Source organism: Meles meles, chromosome 6, assembly GCF_922984935.1.
Source record: "Meles meles chromosome 6, mMelMel3.1 paternal haplotype, whole genome shotgun sequence".
Lineage (NCBI taxonomy): Eukaryota > Metazoa > Chordata > Mammalia > Carnivora > Mustelidae > Meles > Meles meles.
The window spans coordinates 34,811,151-34,837,927 of record NC_060071.1 but is presented as its reverse complement, the minus strand read 5'-3'; the positions used below and the strand labels follow the sequence as shown (position 1 = coordinate 34,837,927).

Genomic DNA, 26,777 nt, shown 5'->3' with positions numbered 1-26,777 from the left:
GGGCTCTCTGCTCAGCCGGGAGCCTGCTTTCTCCTCTCTCTCTGCCTGCCTCTCTGCCTACTTGTGATCTCTGTCAAATAAATAAATAAAATCTTAAAAAAAAAAATTCTACTATTCCAATAGATGGTCAAAAATAGCTATGGGCCAGTCTAGAACTACACCCAAATGGAACTGTGAGGCCAAAACCAATTTTTGTGTGTGTGTTGGGGGGAAACAGTTACAGAGCATGCGTCAGTTGACCCTCCAGTTAGGATTTATTAAAAGCAAAACAGGGGCACCTGGGTGCTCAGTTGTTAAGCTTCTGCCTTTGGCTCAGGTCATGATCCCAGAGTCCTGGGATCTCGCCCTGCATGCTGCTTCCTACTGGGCAGGAAGCCAGCTTCTCCCTTCTCCACTCCCCCTGCTTGTGTTCCCTTCTCTCACTGTGTCTCTTTCTGTCAAATAAATAAATAAAATCTTTAAAAACAATGACAACAACAAAAGGCAAAATGAAATCAATATGCTAGAAAGGCTGAATACTCCAATTAAAGAAACCAATCTCACAGCCATGGGTAATTACTAATGAAAAGCTGACCTTCACTAATTACTTTTTCTATGAAATTCACTTGCCTATAGATTCAATTTAACTTTTAAAAAAAATTTATTCTAGAGAGAGAGAGAGAGAAAACGAGCATACAAATAGGAGGAAGGTGAGAGAGACTGTCAAGGAGACCCCCCCCCGCCCCCCATCAAGCACAGAGCCCAACATAGGACTGGATCTCAGGGCCCTAAGACCATGACCTGAGCTGAAACCAAGAGTCAGACACTCAATGACTGAGCCACGTGAATCTAGGCACCCCTAGATTCAGTATAGCTTTTGATAACAAACTCACTTTCTGTCCCTGACAATAATCCAATCAGGATTTAAACATTAAACGTAACATATTTCAGCTCATTCTTCAGAAGATGATACAATTCGTATCTCTCTCTCTCTCTCTTTTTGGTGGTGGGCAGCAAAGCAAAGTTTATTGAGCTACAAAGCTCCCAAAGAGGGAGGGGACCCAAGAGGGTTGACCTCATCTCATTCCTTCATCATCATATATCCCCCATAAGAATGACCATTAACATAAGCAGTGCAAGCTGACAGTCTGAATATAATCTAGAAGAGATTTTAACTGAAAGAGGTAGGAAACCCGCCTCCTTTTAAACAGCCATTCCCAGAAACCAGAGTCAAATAGTCTGCACATAGGGATATTCAATCTTTGAATCACATCCCAGAATGTTAGGTAATATAGTCCCAGTCTTCTCTTCTGAGGAATTATTTCCAAAGCATAAATAGCTTATAGTGGAAACCACACTAGAAACTTTGTTATTATATGTCAAAAGCAAAACTTTTCTTAGATGGCAGAATCCTAGAGCAGCTATTCTTAAATCTTATTATGCATCAGAATCATCTGTTAAAACACAGACTGCTAGGCCCCATCCCAAGATTCTGATTCAATAGGTCTGAAGCAGGGCCTGGGAATGTGCATTTCTAACAAGTTCTCAGATGATACTGGTATTATTGGATCACAGACAACACTTTGACAATGTCAGTGTGAAACTGATCAATTTTTTAGCTTTTTCAAATAGAAGGGAAATATGGGCATAAAAGTCACACAGATGTTTCTGAAACAAGTAATACTCTCCTACAAGTTGAGTCTAATGCATCATCAAAAGAGCAAATGTGACAAAAATGGTTGCTAAAAAACTGTATCACTCACTAGGATTTATGCTCCCTTCAGCAGCACATATACTATGACTTCGTAATAATGGCTTTTATCTTGTCTTTGTTCTAGTTCTCAATCTGTAAGTTGTAAGCATGCTTTTAATTCAATTTACCATTTTTTGAGGGCCTATTTACTAAAAACTGTACACAGCAATAATTAAAATAAACTTTGTTCCTAAAGAGAGCTCAACCCTGAAGATGACACAGAAAAATAATCAAAATACAAGTGACAATGGCTACTTCCTCAACAGATGTATACAAAAGACAACATATAAGAAATAGCTAATTTTGCTGTGGCTGATAGATGCATAAAAAATTTATGCATGAAATCTAAGTTTAGCCTTGTCAGTTGTGGGGAGAGAGGAGACGGTCTTGCTCTAGGCAAGAGTAAACAGTTATGAGCACAGGGTTGAGAAATGGCAGAATGGTTCTAGATACAGCTGGAAAAAATCCACATTTTTTGAGCGCTTTTATATACCAAACACCTGCTAAGTACTCATGTTACTCAGAAAAAGGAGACACTCTATAAACTCAAGACCTCACAATTTAAGGAGAATGACAAGCATCCTGCAGGCTAAGCATTCTGGGCTTCTTTCTATAGAACAAGCAGTGTGAAGCTTTGCGCAGTGGCAGTATCGTAGCCAATGAGGTTTATCCGAGGCGCGATTATTGCTAATAGAACAAGCAGTGTGACCCATCTGACTGGTGGCAGTATGAAGGACAGATCAGAAGAAAGGAGCTAAAAAACTCCTCTAATAGTCCAAATTAAAAATGAGTCTGAACTAAGTAACAGTAGATGCAGAAATGATGAAAAGGTGATGGATTTGAGAAATGTTTAAGGGAATTAATCAACTTAAATTGCTGACCACAGGTGAAGAGGGATACTGTAAATGGAATAAAGGAAGATGAACTGAGAATTGGCTTTGAAGGCACATACAGGATAAGCTATGCTGGTAATATGTTCATATGTAGTTAAAAATATGAATCTGTTATTCAGGAGAGAGGTGGAGGCTGGAAATATGCACTTGGGAATTATCAGCTTAGATGGAAGTTGAAGCCAAGGGAGGAGATGAGATCACTCAGGGAGGATGAAAAAGGAACTGAGAATGGAACTTTCTACATAATTACACTTCTTTCCAAATGATTCACCACTGAATGCAATGCACTTTTGGTAGATAAAATACACCAAAACAGGAATTAATTCCCTTCCTTTATCTGGACAACACTTCTAATAAGATCAGGTAAATAATTTATTATTCTGCTTTAGAAGACTTAAAAGAAGGGTCTTCTCATGTTCTTGCTGTTAATGACTAAGATACAAGGCCCAGAATCCATACTAGAAGCTCCCAAAGCAGCATCAGACTTTGAGTACAGTGCCTAATACAAAAAATCCTTAACCTTTCATAAAAACAGCACCCATTTGGTTCCAAAGATTATTTGGGAAACATTTTTTTCTTATACTTAATTCCCAACCAAATTTTCCCAATTTTTGAAAAGGAAAACGTATGGAATCTCAGCCTAATGCCCAAGACCAAACCAACTCTCACCCTGCAATTCTGCAGTAAAGTACTGGAAACAAATAAAACCAATACACCACAGAACAAGTAAATGGGGACAGGAGTAGAAAATCAACAGGAATGTAGCTCCTGTTTCCATGACGTACTACAAAGTTTATGTTCTTTTTCTCACCTTATGGATCTCTTCAATCTTTCTATAAAGATTAACCAGATATGAATTTGGAAAATAAGGACAGTAACACATAAGCAAATGACTAAGAGTCTCCACTTTGACAACTGCATGGAATGGGGAATTTCCTTCCCTCATCTAGGTTTCAATAGTCTCTCAATTTAAAAACTGAGGATATTCAATAAAACTATGAGCCTTATTCTGAATTTTTAAAATGAGTTATGAAAGGAGATAAATTTGACTCCACCTATTAACCATATTGACAATGTACTGGAATTGCAAGCTTCCCCACTACTTAAGTCATAATGATGGCAAAACTATTTATATGGTGGGATTAAACAACAGGATGTAAGGAATATTTGGTATTACATACTTCATGGAGATCTGTATTTCTCTCCAAATTCTCAACAATTTACACAGTTACCGTTCATTCCTGGAGTTTCAGTTGCATCTCCAAAAGAGGCAATATGATATTATGTTTAAATGGTGAAGGGGGAGCCACAGGGCAAATGATTCTTAAAGCAACACACAATTTCACCTCCATTAAATGGGAATTTAACATACATTCAATCTGCTGTTAGAAGAATGAAGATCTTACCTGTGGAACTTACTAAGCCTATTCAGAAAGAGACTATCAAGAATACTTTCTTAAAATTAAATACACTCCAGACAATGAAATATTATTCAGTGTTAAAAAGAAATGAGCAATCAAGCCATAAAAAGACACAGAGGAAACTTAAATGCATATTACTAGATAAAAAAGCCAATCTGAAAAGCTTACATATTATGTGATTCCAACTACATGACATTCTAGCAAAGGCTAAGCTATGGAGATAGTAAAAAGTAGCTGCCAGGGACTAAGGGGAAGGGAAAGAAAGAATGAATAGGTGGAACACAGGATTTTTAGGGCTGTGAAACTATTCTCTATGACACTATAATGGTGGATACAGGTCATTACATGTGCCCAGACTCTTAGAATGTACAACACTGAGAAGGAACTCTAATGTAAACTACAGACTCTGGGTGATAATGTGGTATCACTGTGAGTTCACTAATTGTAACAAATGTACCACTCCGATAGGAATGGTGTTCTAGAGAAGACTATATGTGTGGGTGGGGACAGGGGATATATAGTTAATTCTCAGTACTTTTTCTTAACTTTGCTGTGAACCCAAACTGCCCTAAAAAAAGTCCATTAAAAATAATTAAATATACCAACTGAAAAATACTTAACAATCATGTACTAAGATTTACTTGCCCTCTGCATTTAGTACCTGACTGCAGATAAATTTTTTTAAAAGATTTGAGAGAGCGAGCGAGTACACATGCATGCACACACACACACAAATGCTCAAAGAGGGGGAGGGGCAGAGAGACTCTTCAAGCAGACTCCCCACTGAGTGTGGAGCCTGATGCGGGGATCAATCCCACAACCCATGATGAGATCATGACCTGAGTCAAAACCAAGAGTTGGATGTTCAACTTACTGAGCCACCCACATGCCCGACTGCAGATATTTTTTTAAATGACACATTAATGCAAAACTCCTTCAGTAATGAGAATTTAGGTTAACCCAGACAAGCAAAGTGATATCCACCCATCTTGTGTTTATGATGCAGGAACAGAAAACACAGAGCTCTTTTCTAGCCTACAAATCATCTTAAACCTTGAGATCACCCACACTTCCCATGAGACTCTTTTTACCAATACCCTCATAACTCCACTAAACAAATCTCTCAGCTGAGGGAAAAACACATTATCCAACATAGGAAGACAATTCATATACCTTCATCATATTAAGTACCCAAAGGCAGATACTACACTTATGGGTAACACAACCACATAATTTATTATGTAAATCAGGACACTTTGGGGGTGCCCGGTGGCTCAGTCAGTAGAGCATCTGACTCTTGATCTCAGCTCAGGTCTTGATCTCAGGGTCGTGAGTTCAAGCCCTGCGTTGGACTCAATGCTGGGTGTGGAGTCTACTCAAAAAAAAAAAAAAGAAAGAAAGAAAAGAAAAAATCATCAAGTAAACCAGAACACTTTTAAGAGTGAAAGGGATGGGGCGCCTGGGTGGCTCAGTGGATTAAGCCGCTGCCTTCGGCTCAGGTCATGATCTCAGGGTCCTGGGATCGAGCCCCACATCAGGCTCTCTGCTCCGTGGGGAGCCTGCTTCCTCCTCTCTCTCTGCCTGCCTCTCTGCCTACTTGTGATCTCTCTCTGTCAAATAAATAAATAAAATCTTTAAAAAAAAAAGAGTGAAAGGGATGCTGTGAATAATTATGAGAGGACAATAGGCACCACTAATGGGGAACCTAGAAGTTGCACAGTGTAAAATCAAGCACTTAGAATGGAGCTATCCCAGAATAAAACTCCAGGTCAATTCACTTTCAATCCTATATACAGTATATTTGTGATTTACAAACTTTTCCCAAGAACTGTGAGCAATAATTTTCCAAACACTGTTAAAACACCGTCTCAGATTCAAGTATGTCCAGTTCTACAAAGCACCTCCAAATTTCTAGGTGTTTTTTTTTTTTTTTCTCCTCTATCAAAACTGGTAAGTCCTCAAACCTATTCTCCTATATTCAATATTATTTGGTATCTATAGCACCCTTGGCTAAGATAAATTTCCCACTAACCAGAATCTCTTGCCAGCTATAAAGTATGCATCCATATTCAAGCCCTACTGCCTTGGTTTCAAATGACAGTATACAAAGATCAGTGAACCCTAATATTTGCAAAAGGTAATTCCCTACTTGGTAGTCTGAAAGTATTATCATATCTAGTAAAATTATCAACTCTGGTACAAAACAGGCCAAGATTATATAGGCTAGATTAACTCTCTAAAATGTATTATCAGGTACTTTCTGATGGTGTTTCAGAAATGAATACCGGAGCACATGGGTGGCTCAGTGGGTTAAAGCCTCTGCCTTCGGCTCAGGTCGCGATCCCAGGGTCCTGGGATGGAGTCCCACATCAGGCTCTCTGCTCAGCAGGGAGCCTGCTTCTCTCTCTCTCTCTCTCTGCCTGCCTCTCTGCCTACTGTGATCTCTGTCTGTCAAATAAATAAAATCTTTAAAAAAAAAAAAAAAGGAAATGAATACCAAACTTCATGGTAATAAAGTGCTAGACATACCAATTTAAATTGTAACTTTTAAGGAAAGTATAATAATGTACAGAAATTTTTCCATTTAATAATATATATGTTTAATCTGAAACCTCAGTTTCCTTGTGTGTATAATCATAAGACTGGAATACAGGATTTCTATAGCCTTTTGTGATATAACAGCTAATATTCCATAAATTCACATATAAAAACTGAAATGCAGTATTCTGTGAATCCATGAAGAGGCATAAGGCAGTACTGTGGTTGTGATATACAGTATATTTTAATAGATTGTGATTTTTTAAAAGATTTGACAGGGGGAGAGGCAGCGAAAAAAGGAACTCAAGCAGGGGGAGGGGCAGACTCTCCACTGATCAGGGAGCCTGATGAGGGGCTCAATTCCAGGACCCTGGGATCATGACCTGAGCTGAAGGCAGATGCTTACTTAACCAACTGAGCCACCCAGGCACCCCTAGATTGTGACTTGTTTGGAAACCAGAACAGGCCTCTAATTATGTATTCCCATAATGCCTTGCTGCACATACAACAGTCAATAATATTTGTTAAACGAATGTTGAGAAATACAATTCTCATTAACTGAGGATTAAGGATCAAATCCTGTCATTAATTTCAACCTATTAACAACTTAAAATGTGCTAGTAATTAGTGTTATAATGAACAGAATAAAAGAAACCGTATCTCTTAGATGAGTGGTTTTTCAGAATATCAGTGTTATCTTTCTGAATATTGACAGAATCATAAATTCTAGAAAACTAGACTATGGTATATTTGAATTTAACACAGATGCCCTAGAAGCTACTTTTATTTAAAAAAATCAAATCCCTAATGTCAGTCTGTTTTCTTGCCAGTGTATTCATTAATACTAACAAGCAAGGGAATAAAAATTGAATTTAAACAGATTTTTGATTTGAAAAAATAAAAAATAGATTTTGATCTGAAATTTTACTTTACAATGGGAATGCACCTTTCCCATTCTTTTCCAAATTAGGTAATGAGGCCGCCCTTCATCCATTCCAAAAGAGAAGGAAATTCAGATTTCCCTGTAAACCTCCCAGAATCAAAAAGAAACAGACTAGAAATTTCTTCTTTGAAAAGATAACCTTTAAGAAAATCCTTTGTGGGGGAGGGGGCAGAAAGTAGGACATTTTCTAACTATTCTTTAAAAAAATAAAAATTTAAAAAATCTGAGATTACTAACAGATAACTGAATGTCTCTGAAAACAAATTCATTATAGCAGCACCTAACCTTTACTGATCATTTATATGTGTCAAGTATGGTGCAAAGTATATTATATAATCTAACTCACTTCATTAAAATACAGTCTACTGCTTAAGGTCCTTGTTGCCATTCTACAGATATGCAGAAGCAGGATGCATACCTTGGCAGTTAAGATTCCAGAGTTCAAAACACTACACTATTTGCTTTATTTTTCTACATATATTTTTCTATATACATTACATAATCCAAAACATTTTATCTTAGAATGACTACCACACAGTGTATTCTACTTCTCCCTCGTCAATGTTCCCAGTTCAGGCCTTTATCAATTTACAACCATCTCCAATTATCTAAGTTAACTATATGGGAATTCTATATGGGTCTATAAATTTAAAAAGTATTTGGCATTACTAACTGTAGCCTATTGTTTTAAGTTGGTGTTCCTAACTAGTAAACTGGAATTTAGTAGATTTCTAGTTCTTACTGGCAGATCCCCAAGGTGGTTGCTAAAACCACACATCCTGAAGATCTTCCTCCCACAGAAGGATGAAAACTAACAGCACTTTCAATCCTCTACCAGGCAGGGACTTAACAGCATACCTCTGCACTCCTATTCCTGTGCATATTCTCGGATTTCAAAACTCAAGGCAAGTGACAAGCAGGTCTTTTTCATGAAGAGTGTGACAAATCTTGCAATAAAAATTATTTTACCAAGTGATAGGATGATTATCTTTGTCCTATTTTATAGATTCTACCTTAAAGAGATCATGTCTTCTCTGGTCTTAGGTCAACTATGGACAAATCTATTAGTAATCACTGACTTTGCAAAGTAGCCACAGGACCGCTCCCAGGCAGCTATCAAGACTGAGCAAGAACCAAAGGTAAGATACCTTGTGCAAAAAAAAAAAAAAAATTTTTTTTTTTTGCTTCAGTAGTGGGTCCACAAAACAGGTCACCCATATCAATAAAAAAATTTTAAAATTGTGCTCCTCCACCCTAAGGAGTTTTTGAAATAATTAGGAGATTCCCTCCCCTCCTAAACAGCTCTACTTTTATCTCATTAACAAACTTAGATTCTACTTAATTTTTAAATAAAAGGAAAAAATTCTTCAGCTGCTAAGAGTTGAAAACTTAAATCTAATTCTTGCCCCAGACTGACACTTAACATATACCATGGTCCAAAGACGTTCTACTTCAGTTGCAGTGCCCTTACTAGAATCCAAATATTCTGAATCCTGTCCACTAACATTCTATCCACTAAAATCTGCTCTGTATTTGATTGCTCAGGAAATCCCAAAATCCAGTCAACAATCCAAATCTGTTTTTTTTCTCCTTTCACAATTACTTATTTGTATTCTGATCATCTTGTTTCAGGTCTTCAGTACCTCCTAAGTCCATGATTACATAGTACCCCCACCTCCATAAGGGACAGCAAAATTGAAACCAGAATGCTTCCACTAAAAATTAGCAGAGCTGTCCGAGGAATTATCCACATGGCTACAATATTAAATGTGTGAACATTCAAGATTTCTGACAAAAAATGTGTCTCAGGATAAAAATAGAGTAATATATCATTCCTTTTCATTTAACAAAGCTTTTTTCCCCCTTTGGAATGAGAAAGGCTCTCTCAGCAGACCAAGTTCAATATAAAGAATTCAGTCATCATCAAAATAATTCCCTTCAGTGACACTGAGTAACAACAGATGTATTCTAGAGACTCCATATATACTTAAATGAGAATATCTGTCACTCCAATTGCCATATTCAAAAAAGGAAAGCTACAAATACCAAGATAAATTATATCATAATTAATACTACTAGAGCTTTACAATCTATAAATTATATCTACATAAAACAAGCTTTGAAAGGGTACACAACAGACTACTAACAGTGCTTGTTTCTGGGGAGTGGGAATCATGGCATAAGAGGAGGGACTTTAACATTTTACCTTTCACACCCAGGTATTATTTGAAACTACCATGTATGCAAGTCCTTTCATAATTTTTTTAATCCAGTAACTTCCCCTTTTTTCAAAAACTTAAATAATTCCAAGTCAAAATGGTTAACAAACTATCCCAGGCAGGAAGATTTATCCTCCCTGTCTGCTAATATTCCCTCCTATAGTAAGTTATATCTATCCTTTGAAAATTCAACCTGATGAAAACTTCATTTTATGTAGATATGGCTGACAAGTTTATGTATCCGGTTACTTCAGGCTCACCTGGTACTACTGGGCTTGTCAAAGTTTTTCCAATGGTGTACTTTGAGAACTTAAGACTTGATACAATTCTTCAGCTGTTTCAGTGACAAAAGTGATGTGGGACGCAAAGGCAGAAGAAAAATTACCAATTTCCTTACTACCCATTGACAAGTCCTTGAAACAGGCAGAGTGACATCCCTCTAGAGACTCAACTGCCTCAATGTTAATACTTTGCTAAAGGCAAAAGGCAACCTAGCCCGACCCCCCCACCCCCACCACCAGGATCCTGTAAGTCTACTTCAATGTATAAAAATTCCTTTGGAAACGTCCTTTATCTCTAAACCCCCCAAGATAGGTTTTGGCAATCATCCCCCAAGCATGTGGCCCACCAATACACATCTGAAGGGTCTCATGACTAAGGTTTTACTGGATGGTAATAAATTACCTTTTCCCAAAAATAGCTAACCATCTCAAGGTCCTGGAAACATTGCTTCCAAAATTCCTTAGAGACTTATGCTATCTCTAACCACTTCCCCCCGGCCCCCAACTTGAAAGTGTATTATGGGCTATTCCTCATGACCTCGGTGAAGCTCTTTCTGCCCATGGGTCCTGTCCCCGTGCTTTAATAAAATCACCTTTTTGCACCAAAGACGTCTCAAGAATTCTTTCTTGCCTGTCAGCTTCAAACCCTAACATTGTCTTTCCTACATCAGAAATGATAGTGTTTCGTAACGGTAAGGTGACACTCTTAAGACACTACTAAAAACACATTCCACTCAAATTCTTTCCCATTCTGACTTTAAAGCTGCTAAAACACACATACCTGTTACTAAGATACAAGTGCTAGCCATCTCACACTTCTAATGGTAATTTCTCGGCAATTTTTAATTTCTCAGCCATTTTCACTATAGTATAATGTTGTTCCTAAAGTAAAAACTATCACTCTGTATACTCTAGTGTTATTTTTTTTTTCTTTAACGCACACCAAATTTGCCCTTTCGGGGCGTCTGGGTGGCTCAGTGGGTTAAGCCTCTGCCTTCGGCCCAGGTCATGACCTCAGGGTCCTGGGATCAAGCCCCCAATCGGGCTCTCCGCTCAGCAGGGAGCCTGCTTCCTCCCCTCTCTCTGCCTTCCTCTCTGCCTACTTGTGATCTCTCTCTCTGTCAAATAAATAAATAAAATCTTTTTTAAAAAATGAATAAATAAAAAATCTTTTTAAAAATTTTACCCTTTCATCCTACAGCTGTAAAATCTGATTACCCCTAGCACCACCCCCACCCCATAATTGAATTTTAATGTCCACCTGCCACTAAGTAGCAAATTATATGCTCCATAGGCAGACATTTCAGAATGCTTCATGTGCACTCCACAGTAAGTGGTAGCTTTGCAGGGAAGCACTAAAATTTACCAGTCCACAGCAAGTACCTTATAGTTCATAATCAATATTCATTACTAGCCACCTGCCTAGAATTCTTTCTGTCTTGATGTCCTCAGTTCTATAAGGAATTAATTTTCTTTGTGAATAGACCTCAAAGACTATCTGTGCTGTTTCTGAAAAATATGGACATTATGACCTTAAAACATTTTAAGAACATGTTAGAAAAACCTCCATCATACAACAAAATCATTAAACAGCTATTAGGAAAAGCAAAAATATCCAAAAGTCACAATATGCAAACACTCCAGCTCAAGAACATGAGTCAACTAAACTTTGCATATGACAGGCAAAATAAAATTTGCTACCCCTCTGCCTCAAAAAAATCCAAGTGAAACAGGACAAAGAATTTAGAAGTATCAAATGTTTATCTAGAAACAATGGAAGATACCAGAAAGGACAGGCCAACTAGGTACACATAAGACCAAAATTAAGACAGAAAAAATGGGGGGGGGACTTAAAAAAATTAAATATATACCATATATACATGGTACTTAATTATATATACACAATTAAACCATAAAGCTCTTAAAAAGGACTCAAAATCATACTGTGGAGGAAAACAGACGAACAACAGAATTCTGAGGACAGGAATAAAGAAATAAAGCACATGCTTTCTTGTACTGCCTTAATCATTTAGGTCTCTGTCTTAATGCCTAAAGTTAAAAAGAAAAGAATTTTCTGCTGCTAACGTATGAAGACAAGATGTACAGCAAGACATATATGCCTTTAAAGCATTTTACAAGAACCAAGAAAACGTGGAACTTTTAAAACCTTCACTGAACAACTGAAAGAAAAGCACACACGTGAGTTTCCTAGAAACAATCATGTTGCTAAATTTCTAGCTCAAGCAACAACTCTAAAAATATGTCACTACTATGGCAAATCTAATTTTGAAGGTGCAATAAAGTACTGTAGTACTAGCAAATATTGCCCACTCCACCGTAACTTCAAAAATAAATAGCACTGCAGGGCACCTGGGTGGCAAAGTCAGTTAAGTATCCAACTCTTGGTTTTCACATAGTCATGATTTCAGAGTTGTGGAATCAGGACCGAAGTTGGAGTCTGTGCTCTGGGAGGTGTCTGCTTGGGTTTCTTTCTCCCTCTCCTTCTGCTCCTCCCCACCCCATGCACTCTTGCAAATAAATAAATAAATAGATAGACAGACAGACAGACAGACAGCATTGCTAAAAACATCCTCACTATGCTAAAGTTGAAAAACAACCTGAAAGACTAAGGAGGTTGATCATTTGGAATTAGCATGTTTAGCATTAGCATCATGCTCCAAAGAGCTTAAATGGTTGATGGATTGTGCGTTAACTAAAAAAATTCATTTTAATTACCTCCTTGCTTCTATTAAAAATAGAAAGGGACTAATATCTCCCATATTGGATTTCAAATTTCATAAACATTTCACAATAGAAACACACAGCTACCTTTCAGATTAAAAAGTAAACCAAGATATCTGAAAGGATAATAGTGAAAGAAACTGTTATCAAACAAGCACGTGTGTCTGGTACCAAGCTAGGTGATTGTGTATTCACCTAATTCACAGATAAGGAAACAGGGATTAAGAGAATTGCCAAGGGGCACATGGGAAGTCAAGATCCCAAGGGCCTAGGATCAAGTCCCACATTGGGCTCCCTGCTCAGTGAAGAGTCTGCTTCTCCCTTTTTCTCTCCCTCTGCCTCTCTCCCTGCTCCTGCTCATGCACGCTCTCTCTCTCAAATAAATACATCTTTAAAAAGAGAGAAAGAATTGCCAAAAATCAGGACTCCAAATGTCTTAGGTTTCAAAATTCATAATATAGTCTCTTTTGGTAAAGAGCATGCAAAACAGGCCTCTAGTGAGCCAGGTCCAGGGATTCTCAACATCCCACAAAACAGGAAACATCTTAAACAACAAAGAATTGTCTCTCTTCCTATACAACTTTCAAATGGCATTCAATATGAAAAACTTGTTCTGGGCCTAGAACCTAACTCTTTTTTTTTTTTTTTTTAAAGATTTATTTATTTATTTGACATAGAGAGATCACAAGTAGATAGAGAGGCAAGCAGAGATAGAGAGAGGGAAGCAGGCTCCCTGCCGAGCAGAGAGCCCGATGCGGGACTCGATCCCAGGACCCTGAGATCATGACCTGAGCCGAAGGCAGCGGCATAACCCACTGAGCCACCCAGGTGCCCGAACCTAACTCTTTTTTAAATATAACACATAAAGCATTCTTACGTGGTTTTAATCATCACTCAATTTTCCAGGAATGTAATTACCATGTAGAGTGAGAACAGAATGGACTTTGTTTCATTTGGAACCAAAAGTTGCTCACCTTCTCAGAAAATGACATTGTCAACAGCAGTGCCACCTGTGGAATTTGAGTCACCTTTACAGCAAGACTATGTCAGTCTGCCTTTGTAACTGTCACGTTCTTGGTTTTTCTACATATGGATATAAACAGTAGGCTACCTCATTGCCTTCCTGTGCAGCCATGCCTGAACATTTGGACCAAACTATTATTAGTTATGTTCTCCTTTATATTACATTTAGGGCATTACATTTTTTTTTTCTTAATGTGAAGGGGGGGTAAAACATCTAGGAACCTCATCCAGGATACTAAAGGAGAGTTACAAAAATGTGTTAAGAAAGAGGACACAAAATACACTTGACTTTACTTTTTGTCATCTATCTAGGGCAAGGAGGGAATGGGGATAAGGTAACAGGATGTCCTTACAACCAGATTTAACTTGAAATGACAGCAGGACTGAGAAGCACATTTCAAAGATTACAGAAATTCAGTATCAGCCTCCCCCAAGAGAGGGAAGATAATTCAGTGAAACTCATCATCATCATCATCATCATCATCATCATGGCACCTGGGTGGCTCAGTCAGTTAAGTGTCCAACCCTTAAATTCAGCTCAGATCATGATCAGGGTTGTGAGATAAATCCCACATCAGGCTCCATTCTGGGTGTGGAGCCCCACTTAAGATTCTCTCTCTCCCTCTCCCTCTGCCCCGCCCTCACCTCTAAAAAGAATAAAATAAAATGCACATTATAAGATACAATCATCATTTCTCAGAAAAAACAACCTTGAAATAATCTTGCCCTTCTCATTAGCATTTCATTTTCCTCTTCAATTTCCTATGAATCACCAGAGTTGCAGTTAACTTATAAGCGTACTTTATAAAGTAAAAGACCCTATAACTCAAAGCATGCATACATGCCACTTTACAATATAGCTTAAAGCACTTTCCCACACATTATCATTTAATTTAATGAGAACCCTATGGATTAAGTACTAACCTAATTTTAAAAATGGAAAGCATAGCAACTAAAATGGAAATAGGAATTCAAGACTACTCCCAAATCCAGTGCTTTTTCTATTCAACTACACTGCCCCACAAAATAACGTCTTTAACAGAGTTTTTATTTACATTTTACATTTACAGTGGGAATAGAGTATCAGTTTATCCTGTAATATGGTCTCCAACTGAGTTTAGACATCAAATTTAAACTACACTAATTTTCTAGTTTCATAAAAACCATGAATTATTTTGAACACCTCTTAAAACTGCCTTAAATATATTTCAAATAAATATGTATAAGTATGATCATGCTTTATACTACTTAATATTATTCACCCTGGAACCTATTTTTTTTTTTTTTTCTAATTTCTTTAAGAGAGAGAGATCAGAAGCAGGAGGGGCAGAGGAAGGAGGAGAAGAGAATCTCAAATGACTCTCTGATGAGCATGGAGCCCAGTGGGGGCTAGATCCCAGGACCCCAAGATCATGATCTGAGCTGAAAACCAAGAGTCAGATGCTTAACTGACTATGCCACCCAGATGTCCCCACCCTGAAACCTGCACATTGTTCAATTCTTGTTATTCTTACAGCTGTCTTACCCTGGCCCACACCACAAGGACAGAAGGTAAAATCTCTTACACTGAATTACTAATACATAGTGACACAACTTTGGTCAAAGACCCTGTAACTAAAGCTCATGGAACCACGATTTTTCTTAGTATTAAAACCTACCTGTAAAGAAATTCACATCCCTCAATTACAGAGCTAACATCTACTTTCTGACTCTCTAAATCAGGTGGTTATAATTCAGCAAGTGAGGGTGTGTGGCCAGTCACATCTTCATTCATACATTTCTCTTCTTCCATGCTAAGAATGCAAATATAGGGACGCCTGGGTGGCTCAGTTGGTTGGACGACTGCCTTCGGCTCAGGTCATGATCCTGGAGTCCCGGGATCGAGTCCCGAGTTGGGCTCCCAGCTCCACGGGGAGTCAGCTTCTCCCTCTGACCTCCTCGCTCATGCTCTCTCTCACTGCCTCTCTCTCAAATAAATAAATAAAATCTTAAAAAAAAAAAAATGCAAATATATTCCAAGCCCCAGAGTAAAAATCTGAAAAATAACGATCCTTGAACGAAGGGCCACAGAACACACCAAATTACAAGATGCTTTGTCACTTAAGTTCTAAATGGAAAACCAAAATAGAAAAATAGGGAAAAAAAAAAAGACATTAATATTGCCAGAATTAGCAAAAAAAATTCTTTGTTGTTTATCTGAAATACAAATATAACTGAGCATCCTACATTTTATCTGGCAACCCTACACTCTGAACTGATTAAAGTGAGCTCTTACCTCTCCCAAAGTATTACAGCATCTGCTCCCACTCAAAGAACAAGCTAGGCTTCTATCACAGAAGAATTTTAACCAGTGAAGTCTTGAAGAGTTAGTCTGGCAGTTGATAAGGCTTTCTTTAAGAGCTGACATTTACCATATAAAAAACGTCTGTTTCCTAAGAGCCAAAGGTTAAACTTTTACTAGGTTCCATGCAATATGAACTCTTGAGGAGTTCAATATTTCTATGTGTAAAACCCAAATTAGAAAAGATTCGTAATGTAGGTTTTTTGTAACTAAAAAAAGTTGTTCATAAAGACTATAATAAGCAGAATCCTATTTTCAGCATTACAAGCAGATACTAAAAGGTACTTTAATGGATTCCAAAGTTCATCTGCCATTTTTCTTGAATTCATAATCATAGAACTTTTGTGTTGGAAACTAATTTCTAACCCGTTAGAAACTTCTGGAAGTTCCATTTCACTTCACATTCATTTCCATAAAAGCTTTTCTATTACTGAGCTCTTAAGCAAGTACTAGATGTAACAGAGAGCCTACCTTTTGTTTTATGAGGCCCCTCTCTCCTCTCAACCTCTTGCCCTACTTATAAACAGCTCTGACAATGAGAGTGCAAATAACTATTCCTCTGCTAGTTTCATTAATAACATCTTCTTAATACTAAATCTATACTTTTCCTCCTCGTGCTCTAGGCCACTGCTCTATGATACAGCCCATCCATCTTTGGAGACTGCCTAATTCCCTTACTTCATTTACACTGCTAGCTTGAAGGTATTAATAGATAATCATATCCCCCTAATGCTCCCTTTTCCTAAATTTAGCTCCTTCAGGCTTTTCTCCTAAGGCTTACGCTACCATCAATGTAGAATTATCTGCATGTTATCTTAAATGTGGTTGAAAAGTGTTCATAATTATTTGGAGTTTTATCCTAGTAAGAAAACAGTAACACTGTTAGCAGTACCAGATCACTAGGTTATTTGTCTAGGGGTAATCCAGTGACAGCTCCCTGGAAGTTATTTGAAACCTTGTTATAGTTGCTCTTTTCTAGGTAGCAGTTTCCTGGTTTGCATTAAGGCCATTTATTTCATCTTCCTTGGTGAATGATTTGATATTCAGCATTAACTAATATAATTTCAATGCTGGAGCTGCTATGTTATTTTTCCAGTTGTTCCACAATGTCCAAAACTCCACACAGTGTCTAAAAATGAGTAAACCTGCTACTCTAGGATCTTAAACATGAAAGCCTAATGATGCTTCAGTGATGCTTCTGTTTTCTTTTTCCCTCCTTCCCTGTGGCCAGTCCTCAAGTCATTCTGTACTCACCAGCAAAGTGCCTCAGACAATGGCATCAGAGGAAGCATTCAGTTCTGAATAAACAGGCAGTGCTCCCAGTCCTGTACTCAAACAATAACTCAAAGACAGAGGCTATAATAAGCAACAGAAGTTCTCATTTAAAAGGACAACTAAAGGGGCACCTGAGTGGCTCAGGTCATGATCTCAGAGTCCTGAAACCCAAGCCCTGCATTGGGCCCTGGCTTCAGCGGGGAGCCTGCTTGAGATTCTATTCTCCCTCCCCATTGTCCCTCCACCATGCCCCTCCATGCACTCTCTCTCTCTCAAATAAATCTCAAAAAAAAAAAGTAAATAAGAGGACAATTAATCATACTAGAAAACTTATGCTTTGATTATAATATTCAAAGTACTATAGCTTCCCCTATGTCCCAAGTACAGATAGGGAAAAAAAGTTAATATTATAGGCAAATGCCTCATGAAAATCCTTATTGTGTTTATAATATTATTCTAGACTACCATAGCATATAAAAAATAAAACCAAACAACCCAAAACTACTCCATATGAGAAAATGTTGTTGAGTCTCTCTATCCATTAATGAATTATGAAATCGAGGTAGGTCACAATAGTTTTCATATGCATTAGAATGCAGATATTGTACAAAATGTTACATACTTACACATACACTGTCACAAAATCTATACTTCTGGATTCCAAACAAAAGTGTGAAAGCCCTTTTTCTAAACAGCTTTTATATTTTTAGAATCATTTCAACATAATTGTGAATGAAATTATTACCATTTTATTAATATTAGCTAATTCCTACTAAATGCATTTCAATATCTAGAAAATTTTAGTTTGTAATGTTTATTTTTCAGGTTATTTTTAAATTAATAAGCAGCAAGGATGTATTTACAACTCCTGAAACTAGATGATGAGTATATGGGAGTTTATTACATTATTGAGTCTACTTTTTATATGTTTGAAATTCTAACAAAAATATAAAAAAAACCAAGGAAATGGATCTACTTAACAAATAAATACAAAGACATATAAGGAATAAACTTATAAACTGAGACTTGAACACACCATTTCTAAGGACAATAAACCCAGGAACCTCCTCAGATTTAATTCTGGTAATACTTAGATTGCCTTGTTCAATTATAATGGAAAAGGTTTAGAGATCTAAAAAAATACATAAGAGACAGGAGAAACAAAGCCATAAAGAGAAAACCTCCTCAATGGATAATACAATTATTTAAGTGTACCTCCTTGTCTCTTCATTGCCTCTACAATAGTCAACTAATTTTCAACCAATAGAAAGAACACAAAATATCTACCTACCTGGCAGTGCTTTTCATTTCTTAAAATGTTTAATTCACACTGGCAATTTTCCCAGTGAGTTTAATATAAGAGCTCTGTAACACACCATTCTGCCTTCCTTGAAACAAAAGCTACAAATGTTGTCTGAAGTAGGCTTACAGGCAGTTGGATTACAAAACGGTGCATGCCTCAAAAATCAGGTTTTTTTTATTTCCAAAAAGTAAGTTTCTAAACACTTATTAAAACATAAAGCATTCTCTCCCTAGGCCCTTTATGCATTAGAACTACCTTAAACTATAAGGTCAATTGTGTAATTTTAGAACTGGAAGGGAATTTAGACATCAAAGTGGTTTTTCAAATACTGTATCAGGAAGAAAAGAAGAACCAGTGGCATAACAATTTATATACCCAAGCACACTTACTTTTTTACTGTATCATACTGCATATGGAACATTTTGCCTTGTTAGCATTCTATCAGAAAAGGACTTTACATTTTGTTTTGTACAGTATCTTACATTTAATCACTTTTAGAATGTGACTATACACTTGGATAGAATTAAAACTATTGGTACAATCTGTAACTTAATGTTTTCTGATAATATAAACTTACATAATATATAGAACCCTGACACTTTCAGAATGATTTCACATCATCTCATTTATATTTCACTGTCTAGTCAATTTGAAGCAATTCTTGGGTGTAATGATATAAACTAAGATAAAACAAAGGGAAATAGAACCTATCAAAATCAATATACTTCTGGAAAATACCATAAAATACACCACAAACTTACAGTAATTAGGATTATTTGGAAAGCAAGCCAGTCTTAAAACATTCCATAACTGTTTTCAGATATGCAAAAGAATACCATTCACTACTTTTTAGTACAAGGAACTTAACACAAGATGTTTCCATCAAAGCTGACCACAATCTGTTTTAATGAAGAGATAGGACTGGGGTTTTTTTGGTTTTTTTTTGGACTGGGTTTTTTAAACCTGAAACAACAAAAACAAGAAACAGAAAACCAGCAGGTGGGTGAGGAACCCTGAACACATCTCCTACTAACTACTAACTTACTATATGTAAATAAATGTTGATACTTATGAAATTCTTTAAACCCCATTTCTACACCGACCAATTAAAAGTTCTGAGCAATCAGGTCAAAATTACCTCATTAATTAGGTTTGATTAACAAATGTGTATCTTTGTATTTACATAAAAACAAACAAAAAGGCCTAATCTCAGTTTTAGATAACATAGTAAACTGGAATTAGGTACAAATCTTTACTCCCTCTCCTAAAGTGAATAAATTTTTGAAGAACAGATAACATTCTACATAGAAATAATGTTTTTACATAAGATCACTACAATATTTCACTTTAAACTCAGTGAGAAGTCTATATTTTATATATGTACACACACACACACCCTTATAAAATCTAACAGTTCATAAATCAGCTAATTTTTACTGGAGAGATTTCCTACTTTCCCAAAGCTAATCCTTACTAACTAAAACTAGGAATTCTGAAAAAAAAATCTACAAAAACCTCACAAACAAGTTTAAAAATGGATTATCTAAGGTGCTTAAAATTAAACTCCATGTCATCAATGGCATTTTAAAAAAATTCATATAAAATGATAATGTTTTGTTTAAAGAGACACACTGAAAGGCAGGTCAATTGTTCACAGAAGGTGATTTAATACCATTTTTCTTTAACATTGATGTGTGAATTTACTTTAGAGGTCCCAGCTCTATTTTCTGACAGATTCTATTTTTCTAGATGCTCCTCAAATGAAGATTTATTCCTCAGTCTTACATCCTACTTTTCTCCTTGTACTACTGAAGCCTGTCTCGTCTTTCCCTTTCTCTTATAACGTCATTCTCTACCTCTGATCCTGTCCAGACTGTGCTCTCACTGTAAACAAAAAAGGAACAGATGCAGAAAATTCTTCACAGAATTCACTTCTTCCAAAACTTATCTGCATAATTTTACTCAAACTTTTATTGAACATCTCCTGCAAAATAGCCAACATTGTTTTCCTACACTTCATTTGTGTAGATGCTAGCTACTTGTTCCTTCCCAAACTGTCTTGTAAACAAAAACTTTTACATAGATGCAGCAAAGTATGGAATTTACAAAAATGTAAAGATTTTACATTCATCTTATTTTGAAAAAGTACCTCAAACTAAGTAAATGAAAACATGTCCAAATCGTTGGAACAGTTATCTGGTCATATCTGCTCATCTCTGCAAACCCAGTTAAAAAATCACTTTTATTTAAAAAAAAATTAAAAAGACAATACAGTAACATTTTGCCTTTTACTTATGTCTAAAGATATCCTCTAAAGAAAATATTTCAAATCAAAATTGTACTAGGAAAAAGACAGGGATTCTTTCAAGACAAAATAGTCGAATTTCTCACAAGGCTTTGTATAACTCACTCAAAGTCAGACCTGCATTGATCTTCACTCTTAATTTCTGGCAATGTTTGGACTGTGGAGCACATTTATATCTAAGGACTTTTATTTCCTTTCGTTGTTTCAAACCTTGGTGTATTAATAGGTCAGCTTTATTAAGTCTGACAACACAAAAACCCCATCTGCATCTCTAATTTGAAACCAGTAACCTTGAAAAACAGAGACTAAGAGCCCAGGAAGGATCTTGACTTAGTACCATGACCTTTCCACCTGAGACCCAGGACCAATTTTTCATGCCTAGGTGCTCCACCCTATCAGTAGTGATACTTGTCAGTTCCCTGAGAGATTAAAGGCTTAAAATCTCCTTAGGAAATGCTTTATTCCAAGGCAAACTATTTCTTCTGGTCATTTAATTATTGGGATTAATTACGTTAAGATCTCTTGCCTGACATCTAGCATGTCATTTGTACCACAGATGCTGTAGATAACATCAGTCTTCTGTCACTCATTTCAGTTCACCCAAAGAGATGAACAATCAACAGCAAGTACATGCCTAAAAACATACTCAGGGAGAGAAAATGCCAAACCACTAAAGCAAACAGCACTCGACAGAAAAGAAAAAGATTTGTGAATCATCTATTGCTAATACTGGCATTGTTACAAATGACAAAGTTCACAACTATCTAGTATCACCTAGCAAAACGGTCTCTTAAAATTTCACTCATTAATAATAAAATTCATTAGACTCCTTATTTTCTCCCACTGAGCACTGTTAATTACCCAATTTTATATTTTCAGTATGAATGTATTGCATTTTTACTCTCCACTCCACATTCATTCATTAACATCTCCAACACTCCCACTGTGTGCCAGGCACTACACTCTGCTTCTCTTTTTCACAACAATGGGATTCTATGAAAAGATGATACCTAACCCATATGAAAGATATTTAGTTCACTGAAAGAAAAAGAAAGCCCATGAAATCTCCCGGATAATGAAAATATGAACTTCCTCATCTGAATTTGCAACTACAGACACAGTGCAGCTGGTCATTTAAAGTTACATAAGCAACAGCACAAATCTCTGTTCAGGGCCTTCAAAATGGCCTACTTAATTTTATTCAAGATAGTGAGCAGTATTAACAATTAAGTGCTCAACATACACATGATAAAAACAAGTAATTAATAATGTTACTTTTTAAAATTTTTTTTTTTTTTTAATAAACATATAATGTATTTTTATGCCCAGGGGTACAGGTCTGTGAATCCCCAGGTAATAATGTTACTTTTTAAGTGATAACAACAGTAACAGCAAACACTATAGTGAGCAAACATTTAGTACATATAGTTACTGTTATGCTACATAATGTAGCATATGGCACATATAGTAACATATAGTAACATATGTTACATATAGTAACAAGTGTTACATATAGTAAAAATTCACTCCCTACTGAAGCTCACTATATATGCCAGGCAGAAATCTAACTGCTTTATACCATTATCTCATTTAATCTTCCCATCATCCCTAGGAGACTGGCGTTATTATAAACTTCCTTTTACAGATGATTAAACCAAGGTTTGGCAGTATTAAGCACTTCATATAAGATAACTTAGCTAGAAGAGCTGCGACTCAAACCCAGGTCTATCGGGATCCAGAGGCTGCTCTTGATCACCGTATTAGTATCGCTTGGTTTACACTCATTCAATTTTAAAGTCTAAAGTTTTTTGGGGCGCCTGGGTGGCTCAGTGGGTTAAGCCGCTGCCTTCGGCTCAGGTCATGATCTCAGAGTCCTGGGATCGAGTCCCGCATCGGGCTCTCTGCTCAGCAGCGAGCCTGCTTCCCTCTCTCTCTCTCTCTCTCTGCCTGCCTCTCTGCCTACTTGTGATTTCTCTCTGTCAAATAAATAAAATCTTTAAAAATAAAAAATAAATAAAGTCTAAAGTTTTTGAATGTCGTATCAGAAAGATTACTTTTAAAAACAAGTTTCTTCCTCTAAAATGAGTTACATCTTTCTTGATATATACAAAAACCAACACCTTAACTAAGGATTTTACTTTGAACTGTGGTCCTACAAGTCTAAAATTTGGATGAGAAAGTCTATCTGAATGAAAGCCTTGAGCCTCTTGGGTCACAGCTGAGAAGCAAGAGGCGTTGAGGGTCATCAGTCCAAACTCCTCATTTTAGGAAAATGAAAGAGACCTTTTGAAAAAATGTATAATCAGTCTAAACTACCACATACCTAATCCAGAAACACTTAGGTTTGGGTTGTTGTTGTTTTTTTCTAAGTCACCATTTTAAGTAAATAAATCTAACATTTTGACATCGTACAAATAATGGTATCCATTTCTGATGCACTATAAGAAAATACAAACTCCATGACAAGAGGTCAGACTCTTGTAGGGCTACTATCAATTGAAAGCATGAATTGTATCATAAAACATGTTATAGAAAGCTATAAAATGGCACTCTTACCTATATGGACTCAAACACACAAAAAAACAGCCACTTCTTCCTTAAATAAAATTTACATTCTTTTGGGTCAACTACAGGGCTCAGCTGCACTTCACCAGTCAGGTCAGATGACTGAATTCAAGCTCATTTCAAGGAAAAGCTGCACTATGCCGTATTTAGAACACATATCACTGAGAATAGCCAGTCGAGTCTTTGGTAGGCCTATCCAAAAACATTGCTTTAGTTGCTAAGAAACTACAATTTCCCCGTGTTATAAATCATTGAAAGAAGCTAAGCCACAGCACAGAGATTAAACATGTTAAGATAAAAAAAAAAATCTCTCACCTATCATGCCAAAGGAAACCATGCTATTTCCAAATTTTTCAAACAGCTGAAATTAGTATTAGGCTCCTTTAAATCATATTGTTAACATAGACTAAAAACTGATGAGACAAATAGACTAACTCTACCCTGCCTTCCACAGTGGCCTCATACTTTGGAGGAAACTGAAAAATACCCAACCGACTTCACATATTCAATGCTAAAGACAGAAATATATTTCCTTCCTGACCCCTGCAGTGATAATTCAAAGCCATGAAGCATACATTAAGATTTGATTAGTGCAATCTGGTATAGCAAACACCTATATTTAACTGATGGTGATTTTCAATCCTTTACTGATATATTTTCACTGTAATCCTCAGCATTTTAAGCCCAGACTCTCCCTAGAATGCTTAACTTCAATGACTATCACTGATTTTTTTTAAATGAAAGCATTAAATTCCAACTGTTCCAACAAGAGTAATTTTAAATTGTTCTAGAATAACGAGACACTGAAGAATCAGCAATAATAATTTCTAGTTCACTTTCTAGTAGGGACTTCTGTTAAATTCTGTCCTACAAAAAATATGTTTAAACCTCTTAAAGGCTGTTTCCACAAAAGCAGAAACTAGTTCCCAGTATTTTTCACCTCTGAAAGATCAATTCAGCAGCTGAGTTGTAACACGGCATCACCAGTCAGAATCTTTTTTGTCTTGATCCCCCATCACCATGAATTTCTCGATTTCTCCATCTTCTCTTAAAGAGCTTCAGTTCAAAACCTAATTGTTTCCACTACAGACTGTACACATCTCAGGAATTACTTTCATGGTCCTCAGAAATAATGTCTGTTCTGCTTTGAAACTTTTAGATCTTTAAACCCCACTCCCTCCATCTCCCTGTCTTCAGATTCAGTCCCACCCCTGCAGTTCAGTTCTGTGTCCCTGCCTTCCCAAAGCCCTAAACAATATCATACAACACGAGCCACAACTCAGCTCCTCTCGACCCTAACATATTCTCCACACTGCAAACCAACATTACACCCCCGGCTTCCTGTATTTTACTCCCATTCCTTATTTTGTCTTTCCCCCACCCCCATCTCTGTACCCAGGCACCCTTATTGCTCTAATAAATATTCCCCCTACCTCAGTTTCAACCCTTTCTCCCCATCTTCTGCTCGTTTTTCCTCTCCTTATTTAGAAACTCCTTTTTGCTCTCCCAACCACTACCCTAGAATGCCCAACACTCCACCCTCCTTAGCAAACCCAGCCCTCTTCCCCCATCTCGTTGAGAGCCACAGCTGTTTCTTTCCAAATCCCTTACTGCAGTCAACCCACTACCTTAGCTTTCCACCTACCTTCCCTCCACCTCCATATCCAAGGTTCCGTGAGTCTTTACCCCTCCTTGGGGCTCTAGTACTCTGCTCAGTATTCTTCAGGACTCCCCTTCCCCCAGTGTCTCCCTTATTTTTTTTTTTTAGGGATGTCAGCGGTCTCACGGGGCCCCCGTAGAATCCTAGATGACCCCAGTGCCCGGGACCCCTGTCCTCTTGGGGAGCCTGACTAACCCCACTCCCGTCGCCTTAAACATAAATACCTGTATTCTACCGCCTTCTTTAAATGCTGCGCCCCCTCCTCATCCGCCCCCGCTACTCCAGCTCCTCACGTTGGCTTCCCGGTGTCCCCTCCCCGGCTCGCAGCGACGAGCCCCACGATGTGGAGCCTCTAAGTCCGCAACACCACAGGCTCCTAACGGACGCCCCCACCTCTCGGACCGGCGCCTCGGTTCTCACACCCGCGCCTCTTCGAACTCCCGACCCGCATCTCCCCTCGGGTGCGCAGCCCTTCATACTCTCGACCGGCCCTCTTCCCCTTGCTCCGGCACCTCCTCGAGCCCGGGACGGCCTCCTCCGGTCGCCGGCGTCCCTCGGCCCCCGCCCGGCCCGCCCCCGGCACCCCGCTTACCGTTCTGAGCGACGCCTGGCCCTGGGAGGAGGGAGCCAGAAACCAGCAACAGCGAGAGGGCCAAGGCGCTGGGAAGCGACGAGCCCGACATCCTCCCTGCGGAAGACCGAACAGCGAATGGGCCGGGGCCGGAGCCGGGGCCGGGGCCGGGGAAGGGAGGGGAGGGAGGGAGGGGGCGGGCGAGTGCGCGAGGGAGTGAGCGAGGGAGGCAGCAACAGCTAGGCTCCGTCCTTCTCCGTCCTCCTCCTACCGCCGCAGCACCCAAGCCTCGCGAGATCTTCGCTTCGGGGCCGTGGGCGGTTAAGGAGAGACGGCGGCAAGGATCGCGAGAAGAGGCGGCCTCGACTGATGCTCCCGCCCCTCAGACCGGTGTCCCGCCCCTGCGGAGGCTGATTGGCCTAGCGCTAGAGGGGTCACGTGCCAAGGGAGCTTCTGGCCACGTGACGGGGCGGGGCGGGGCTCCTCCACTCCTTTGGCTCTGGTGGAACCGTAGGCTGTGCTTTCTGGTTACCCTCTGTGAAACGGGAGCGCCCATAAACAAGAGGAAGCTGTGGGGACACAATATGTTTTCTTCTCTTATCCTGCTTTTCATTTGTTGGAGCTCTAGGCCGCTCTAATTGCCTGTTCAGTCTTCCTTCTGGACTTTGACCTCAGATCCCTACAGGCATCTGGCTCCAACCTTCTACTTTCACCTGTTTTATTCCTCCAGGCATAGTGACGTCCTCCACGTTCGATATTACCCTGTGCTTCCTGCATATGCTCCCGCCCCTTGAAATGTCCTCCTTTTCCGCGCGCTTCTCCTCCTCCTCCCCCATTTTGACCTTGTTTTAATTTCACAGAATCTCATGGCCTGAAGTTCAGCTAGCCTAATTGCGCATCCATTGACACTAAATGCTACAAGAAAGTCATCATGTACTAACTTACATGAAGAATCTTCAGAAGCA

The 26,777-nt window shown here is 38.2% G+C and overlaps 1 protein-coding gene and 1 pseudogene across 2 annotated transcripts in view; one reads left to right on the top strand and one right to left on the bottom strand.

Annotated features, from left to right (window-relative positions):
- Window positions 1-26,101, bottom strand: part of NPTN (neuroplastin) — a 69,768-nt gene extending 43,667 nt beyond the window's left edge. Inside the window, exon 1 of one of the 2 annotated variants that reach the window (XM_046007784.1) lies at window positions 25,834-26,101. In XM_046007784.1, coding sequence (XP_045863740.1) covers window positions 25,834-25,924 — 91 coding nt within the window. In that variant the 5' untranslated portion in view covers window positions 25,925-26,101. The remainder of the gene's footprint in view (window positions 1-25,833) is intronic. The other variant, XM_046007783.1, reaches the window with a different exon arrangement.
- Window positions 2,363-2,450, top strand: LOC123945286 (annotated as a pseudogene).
- Window positions 26,102-26,777: the final 676 nt, after the last annotated feature.